Here is an 8034-nt window from a genome sequence, read left to right on the forward strand (position 1 = left end):
AAAGAAAATCCAACGCGTGCGTGCTGCTGGCGTGCTGCTGCCTTTTGGTCCCGGTTGGTGTTACCAACCAGGAGTAAAGGTCCTCCTGCCTGGGCGCCCCGTGGCGGCCACGTGGAGCCCTTTCTGTCCCGGTTCGTAAGCAAACCGGGACTAAAAGTTTGGGGCTTTATTTCCGTTTGATTTGCCCCGGTTTCAGAACCGGGACTAAAGACCCTCTGGAACCGGGATTCGTACCCTTTTTTCTACTAGTGAACGGCTCTCGTGGGCGTGTGTCCGCGATGTCTTGAAAAGTCAGCTGCACTTTTTAGAATTTGGTCAGATTTATTATCAAAGTTCACCAAAGTATAAAACACCTCAAACATAATAAAAATTACATCGAGATATTGAGACCAGCGAACAATCACAAGCGGCTGTTCGATAATGTCGCGGCTCTGTGCGGGCTTACCAAGCCCGGTGGCAGCGAGGTCAGGAGAGAGGAGGGGAGAGGCTGTCGGCGGTATAGGGTTTGGACTTTGGAGCCGCCCGAGTCGCCCAAGGAGGGACGCAGGGGCGAAGAGGGCGCGAGCTACCAAGTCAACCTTATCGACACATTCACGAGCTCACTAAAGGGAGCATGCAATGCAGCAGCGGCCGGCTCAGAGGCATGCACGCACCAATGCGCTACTGATTTTGTACAGACCAGACCTGAGATACAACACTAGTGTCGCGCGCGATCTGGAGCTGCCTACATGAAAACTGAAATCCAGCGGGACACGTACAGTTTCTGTACACTAACCAGCAGCGAGGCGTCCTCGATGCAGGAGCCCTTCAGCTAACCTGCTGGCCGTTGTAGTAAATTGACACCTCTTGCGACAAGTATTTATGCACCATGTCCCCGGCCTGCATGGCCGAACGAAGCAAAAAAGAAACAACAACGTACCCGAAGCCGCGTCGAGATCGGGCAATATCAGTACTAACAGCCATAGATCAAGGCCGAACCATGCAGCTGCACTTACAGTCTGTCTGTGTGTTCACATTTACAAATTGTACGCTTTAGAGTTGGATTATGTATTCTACTGTTGATCTCTGTATTTGGATGGATTACATGTGACGGCGGGGGTTGCATTCACGCACGCACCTGTATGGCTTCAGTCTTTGTGATTTGTCATAGCACCCATGGACTTAGCATCATGTCATGCACACTTGGAGTTCACTGCACTGGAAGCTAGCTAAGCTAGCAGCAGGCCATGCTATCTAGGGAACGGAGATGAGAAAGGTGGTGAACCAAGAGCCATGGTTATTCTACTTAACCTGATGCTGGGACATTAGAGTAAAGCAGGGACAAGTAATGCACTTTTTGTCTCTCTTGTTCCAACCCATCATTAGGAAGGAACAAACAAACCACAACCAAACAAGCGCAGTGGAGATAGATAGATGCTCATCCCAAATGCTGTGCCAAATCCTCTCGCTTTTCTCCTTCCTGAAAATAAACGGCATGGCATCCTCTCACCTTTTGGCTTTTGCCTCTCTTCTCCCCAGGAAAGCTGGACAATCATCAGGACCAGGACCCGAATTAAAATGTGGTTGTTCTCTTGCTATTCACTCCTCACCATTGACGTCCATGGCTCTGCGCCCCTGCCTCCATCTGCAGCACGGCTTTCAAAGCGCACCGCACTCCAAAAATTAACCTCTGGCAGTTGGGGCCACCGGGCCGGGTGTCCCACTTGTCCGTGAGCGACGGTATGCAGCCGGGTGGGACCCACCACACCTCACCAGTCACCACGCGCATGGTTATCAAGGCAGAGCCCCATCCCCAGCGCGTTCTTCGCGGACTACCAGCTCACACCACCCAACGCCGCGTTGAACTCCTTCTCCGGCAGCGACGCTTTCCTTGCTGATACACCACCGCCCCGCGACCTCGCCTCGAGAGCCCAATGGCGGGGCGCATGACGCGGCGCCCTGCCGTCTTCCTGCTCCTCGCTGCCGCCCTTCTCGCGGTTGCGGTACAGCGGGCGGCAGCGACGCTGCATCCGGTGGACTACCTCGCGCTGCAGGCCGTCCGGCGCGCGCTCTCCGACCTGCCGGGCTCCGGCTTCTTCGCTTCGTGGGACTTCACCGGAGACCCCTGCGGCTTCGCGGGGGTCTCCTGCTCCGGCGACGGCCGGGTCGTCACGCTGGCCCTCGGGGACCCGCGAGCCGGCGCACCGGGCCTCTCGGGCGCATTCCCCTCTGCCGCGCTCGCGCGTCTCTCCGCGCTTAGCTCTCTCTCGCTCGTCCCCGGCCGCGTATCCGGGGGGTTATCCTCCGCCGTCGCGGCGCTCCCGTCGCTCCGCTTCCTCGCTTTGTCTGGGAACCTCATCTCCGGCAACCTCCCCGGAGCATTCTCCCCTGCTCTTCGGACGGTTGATCTCAGCAAGAACTCCTTCTCCGGCAGGATACCCTCGTCGCTGCTCCATATCAGGAGTCTCCGAACGCTCGTCCTCTCCCACAACTCCCTCTCCGGCGAGATCCCCAAGACTGTGAGTTCGCCGCTGGTCCACCTCGACCTCAGGAACAATCGCCTATCCGGCGGCGTACCGCCGCTCCCGATGACGGTCGTGTACCTCAGTCTCGCCGGGAACAGGCTCTCCGGCCGCGTGGGCGGCGTCCTTCGCAGACTGACGAGGCTGTCGTTTCTTGACCTCGGCGGGAACTGGTTCTCCGGCGAGGTGCCCGGAGAAGTTTTCTCGTTCCGGATTGGGTACCTGCAGCTGCGCAAGAATGCCTTCTCTGGCGAGCTCCGGCCGGCGGGGAGGTTGCCTTCGGGCGCCACGGTGGACCTCAGCCACAACGCGCTATCCGGGCGGGTGCCGGCGGAGCTGGCGAGCGCGGCCGCAGTGTACCTGAACGGGAACAAGTTTGCTGGCGCGGTGCCGGCGGAGATTGTGGCGGCGGCGGAGGGCGGGCGCATGCGGGTGCTCTTCCTTCAAGACAACTTCCTGACCGGCATCAGCGTGCGCGGCGTACCGTCGAACGCAGCGGTATGTGCACACTGGAACTGTGTTGCGCCGCCGCCAACCGTGGTGGCCGCGTGCCCCGCCAAGGGCGGCAGGGGCCGGCGCCGGCCGCCGGCTCAGTGCGGCGGGAGGAGGGGGTAAGGAAGGAAATGTTTAAGGCTTCTGGGGTGGTTTAGTGGGTAATGATGGTGTCATAGCTCATGACACAGGTGAAAAAACAATTTTTGGTGTATATTTTGTGATCTTCCTTTAGATATACGGCCGTAGTTTGTCAGTTTTACACATGTAAGGTGGATCTGGTGTGTTTCAGACTTTCAGTAGAGAAACTTTGTGCACAGAAATGTTCGGCCCTGCTATGTTATCTCTAGTGATTTGTTGCTCAATGGTTCGAATTGTTACAAAGTGCATCTCGTATTGACTAGTAATTGTACCAGTTGTTCTGCAATTATTCTTAGTGAACTACGTACTACTCCTCTGCAATTTCGATACGGAGGGGTATTATTCTGTACATTGCAGGACTGTAGAATAATTCAGCACAATTGGACGTAGGGTGCTACGCGGTTTATGAATGGAGTAACTGGTTTGCTACATTTGGTCTCGAATCCTAGTTGTGCAGGGTGGTTGGTATTTCCTCCGTTCGAAAATATTTATCATCAAAATGAATAAGAAAGGATGTATCTAGGCCGTGTTCGGAATCCATCCTCTCTGCTCCCACTCCGCGGAGTTGTGGTGCTCAATTTAGGCCGCTCCGTAAAAATGAGCTAGAGGCTCGTCCGCTTCGGAGCGGAGTGGAGGGAGCGGAGAGGAGCCGAACACGGCCCTAAAATGACAAGTATTTCCGGGACGGAGAGAGTAGTTTGGAAGTAGAAAAACGAAAAACACACAGATGTATTGTTCTTCTCTAATATGATGGCTTGGGTCAGAAACACTACCAAAGCATATTCTCATGTGAACATTGCTAGGCAAGTTAAACAACAACTCTCATCCCTTTTTCACTTGTTCTTCCCTCCTTTCTCCTTTGCACAACACTTTGGGAAGTGAAGAAGAACTCACCAGAATGATCTACGGTATCTCCAACAACAATCTACAAAAAACCTCCCGCATCCCTGTCCGCGGATACGGATGCGGAAGGCAGCCATCCAACGCTAATCACATACATTTTCACAACAACTCAAATCAATCGGACGAAATTCGTGCAGGATTTCATGCAAACTCGACCGGATTTCATACAAACATGACAGATTTCATACAAACCAGACACAAACGGTTACATTGTGGATATATATTTTGACTAAAAGGTTAAAACTATGTGCACGTACGGTCGCGCAGAGCTCCACTCCCATGGTGCGGATACACTACACTAGTCTATGGCTGGCCGCCTAGAGCGGTTCGGACTCCCGCAAACCTCTCATATTTTTGTCTCCGATTTGCGAGAGAAATCGCGTCCGATCGCTCCACGGCCGGTCGGCATTGAACGACTTCCGCTGTCCGGACAGTTACCGGAGGTTTGTAAGTCGGCCTTGGAGATGCCCTTAACAGTCTCTCATCTCGGATTCTACTTGTCGATCTTGCTTTCTGTCTGTATGTGTGTGTTTTCAACCTTTGGACAAAGCTCCGAACAAAGTTACAGGATCTTTTCACTTTCTGCATCATGACCTCTACCAAATCTTTCCTTCGCCCACAGAGCACTAGATGAGCAGAATGATGCTTGTATAGTTATGTACACAAGAAGGCAGCAATTATGCATGTCTTGGCATGGGTGTTCTGAATAATCATCAAGGTGGAGTACTTACTTTCTGCAGCACTACCAAACCCGTATCTGTATGTACCATCTTCTTCTTCTTCTTCCATGGACCAAGTCTGTGGAATTATCCATCCCTGTTTTTTTTTTTTGAACCAGGCTTTACCCCTTTCCATTGCAAAGAACGGAAATACAACCAGTTCGAGCGAGAATGTCAGGAGGAGGGAAAGAAGTAAAGCGAGTTCAAGCACTACCAGGAAATCCACCATACTCGCTCGCCATCGAAACGAGTATCATGGGGCAAAAACCTGGTAGCACAACATTAACATCTATCCTATTACAATCTCAAAAGCTCAAGATCAAGTATCAGAACACAGCTGCAAAGTCAAGTACTCAGATGGTAATGTTCGCCGAGAGAATCCAGCATCGAGGTTGCGCGCCCGTCTTCCTTTCAAGCGCCCTGGATTGGTTGCTTGACAGCGCCACACACCTTCATCAGCTTCATCGTGCCAGTCCTGATCATCTCGGCTCCGGAACGAAGATCTTTGGCGTCCTCCCCTTGCTGTAGCCCTGTCCAGTAAAGTAGAAAGGAACACAGAGAAAACACAATCTCAAAAGGAGTCTTGATTTGTTTTTTTTCAAAGGTAGCTCGGTTGCGCGCCAACCAAATCGCCCAACATACAGCCGCCAGACCTACTGTGTAAAACTTATGTTTCCCTGTTAATCTCTGGAAAGTAATTAGATGATGGATCAATCAAATGATGTTTCCTCTTGCTAATAACATGCGCACGCGCTGGGGTTCAGTTGCAGAGAGTGGCAGTCAGCTAGGTGAGTGCTGTGGCAGTGCCATCTTTAGCCCTGCATGTCTTGGCGTTGCCGCTACGCACGGCTGGATTGGAACTCCTCTGCCTGGCATCTTTAGCCCTGTGGCAGTGCTCCGTCGTGGCATGCACCGATTCGTCCTCGCCTGGCATCTGGATGCAGTTGACCAGCTACGGGTACGCTATTTGATTTGATGCAGCACGCCGGCCCTCGTCGACGACGAAGGTTCGCCGCGGATAAGCACAGCGAGGGAGGAAGGAAGGAAGGAAGGAAGGACGGAACCGTCACCTGCAGGCTGCAGCCGAGCCACCGACCCACGAGAGAGACGCCTCGCCATTGCCGCGTGGATTTCTTCATTTAGTCTAAGGAATCCGTCAACCAGTCTCTGTCTGACTGTCAGGCAAGACGACGCGTCTAAGCAAACCGACCGGACGCCGCAAACGTATGTGCATCTCTTTATAAGTAGACGCTCGATTGATGCAGTTTCCACTCCATCCCGTTCTATCCGATCCTAGCTGATTCGTCCTCCTCATCCTCTCTATCCTTCTTGATTGGTATCCGTTCATCCCGTCACAACTCAGAGGAACAGACAGAGTTTTCGCTAACTCGATCATGAGCTACCAGCAGGGTACGTACCAAGCTACCGGTAGAAATCGCCAGCGAGCATTTTTGGTTCATGAATTCTGAGTGGTCTTTTTTGTTTCCTCCGGTTACGCAGGATACCCGCCGCCGGGCACTGCAGCAGCGTACCCTCCGCCGGGCCACCAGCAGCAGGCCTACGTCGCGCCGCCTCCGGCTATGTACCAGCAGGATCAACAGTACCCTCCTGCCGGCGCCGACACCACCAGCCGCGGCGGACACGGCCACGGTGGCGATGGCTTCTTGAAAGGATGGTAATTTCTCTCCCTTGATCTGAATTCTCACTCGTCTCCGTAGCCTCATTTCTAATGATCTGATAATGATCGTCTTCCTCTTGTGTTGTTGCAGCTGCGCGGCGCTGTGCTGCTGCTGCCTCCTCGACGCCTGCTTCTGATCGACTTCGTCCCATGTTGTTCCACCGGCACGATCAGGCGTGGCAGATAGATTATATAGAGTATCGTCATACTTATTTTGCTTCTTTTTTAACGTGGTTGATGTGTTGAGTACTTGTCCCAGAACAAGTTTTTTTTTCTTTTTTTTTAGAAGCAGAACAAGATTTCTTGTGTGTGATAAAAAAAATTAACAAGTTCCTGTGTGTGATAGATAGACATGTGAGATTTATCCGATGGCCTTATGGAATGTATATTTTCTTGGTGTTTTCTTTTATGATAACTTGTCGCATTTATTTAATGAAGTTCAGGATCTCGTCTGAGACCACCTCCAAAATACAATGTGGTTGGTGGCACATTTAACCACCTTGCAAAGTTCATCACCCACACTATTTTAGCTAACCTATGAGTGGCAACATTTGCTGTCCTTCTTACTCAAGAAACCTTCCAGTCTTCATAAGCACGCAGCATACCTTTAATTTCTTCTATCACCGGCCTTGCGACAGAGAGATTTCTCTCTTGATTATTGAGCATACCTACGACAGACTTGCAGTCCAGCTCGACGTGGATTCTTTTGAAATCCATCTCTGTCGCCACCTCGATAGCTCTCCAACATGCCAGAATTTCAGAAGTGTGGTTTTTCACTTTTCAGAGCTCGAGCTCCATGGTACTCCCATGAACAGTAAAATTAAAAAATAGTAAAAAAATCTGAAACTTTGTAAGAGTGATTGTGACCAAATGTTGTAATTTCTTGCAAATTTTGTGGCCAAATAACATTTTAGGAGCCCATACAGAAAAAAAAAGAGTTGGTGCTCAAACTTGTGTGCATTGTTGAACAGAACCTTTTTTTGAGCTCGTCAGATGTCATATAGGCACCAAAGTTTGCAAGCACTTAAAAATTTTGGTCATAAACAATATCACAAAATTTCAGATTTTTTAAAAATAACTATTTTTATTTTACTGTTCATGGGGGTAACATGGAACTCGAGCTGCACTACCACTTTCTGGAATCTTAGTCATCTCTAGATCAAAGGAATGGAAAAATAAATGGCAAAGCGCCAACTTTGAAGGTGCCATTGTGATCTCTCATAACTACACCACCACTACCCTTCTCGCCAAATCTGGACACCGCCACGTCAGAGTTGACCTTCACCCATCCATGCGCCGGTGTGTTCCCTCTCACCGTCATCGGCAGTGTACTCAAAAGCACATGCCTCACCTACGCTGACCTCTATTCTTCTTTGTGTGTGCTCACTAAATTCATTGTTTCATATGGAGGAGCTATGTTCTTACCATCCTTTGCATCACTCTAGGGTGCCAACCACAGGCCATAGACTGCCTGCACCATCGCTTTCTTTTCATTGGCCGCAGCTTCGCCAAACCAATCCAGGAGCCAACTCAAGAGTGCTCTAGGAGTCATCCTACACCAGTGGGATCACCACTGACAGTGACGGAGCTAGCAGAGAAC

At 51.2% G+C, this 8034-nt stretch overlaps 2 protein-coding genes across 2 annotated transcripts; both read left to right on the forward strand.

Moving 5' to 3' along the window:
- Positions 1 to 1801: 1801 nt before the first annotated feature.
- On the forward strand, positions 1802 to 3377 carry LOC119335922 (probable inactive leucine-rich repeat receptor kinase XIAO). Its single transcript, XM_037607966.1, has one exon. It carries the CDS (start codon positions 1914 to 1916, stop codon positions 3114 to 3116), a length of 1203 nt encoding a protein of 400 aa, XP_037463863.1. The 5' UTR covers positions 1802 to 1913; the 3' UTR covers positions 3117 to 3377.
- Positions 3378 to 6029: 2652 nt separating this feature from the next.
- On the forward strand, positions 6030 to 6867 carry LOC119339082 (cysteine-rich and transmembrane domain-containing protein WIH2-like). The gene is made up of 3 exons (XM_037611252.1): positions 6030 to 6166; positions 6257 to 6431; positions 6526 to 6867. The coding sequence occupies exons 1-3, from the start codon at positions 6151 to 6153 to the stop codon at positions 6569 to 6571; spliced, it is 237 nt and encodes a 78-aa protein (XP_037467149.1). The 5' UTR covers positions 6030 to 6150; the 3' UTR covers positions 6572 to 6867.
- Positions 6868 to 8034: the final 1167 nt, after the last annotated feature.

This window comes from Triticum dicoccoides, chromosome 7B, assembly GCF_002162155.2.
Source record: "Triticum dicoccoides isolate Atlit2015 ecotype Zavitan chromosome 7B, WEW_v2.0, whole genome shotgun sequence".
NCBI lineage: Eukaryota > Viridiplantae > Streptophyta > Magnoliopsida > Poales > Poaceae > Triticum > Triticum dicoccoides.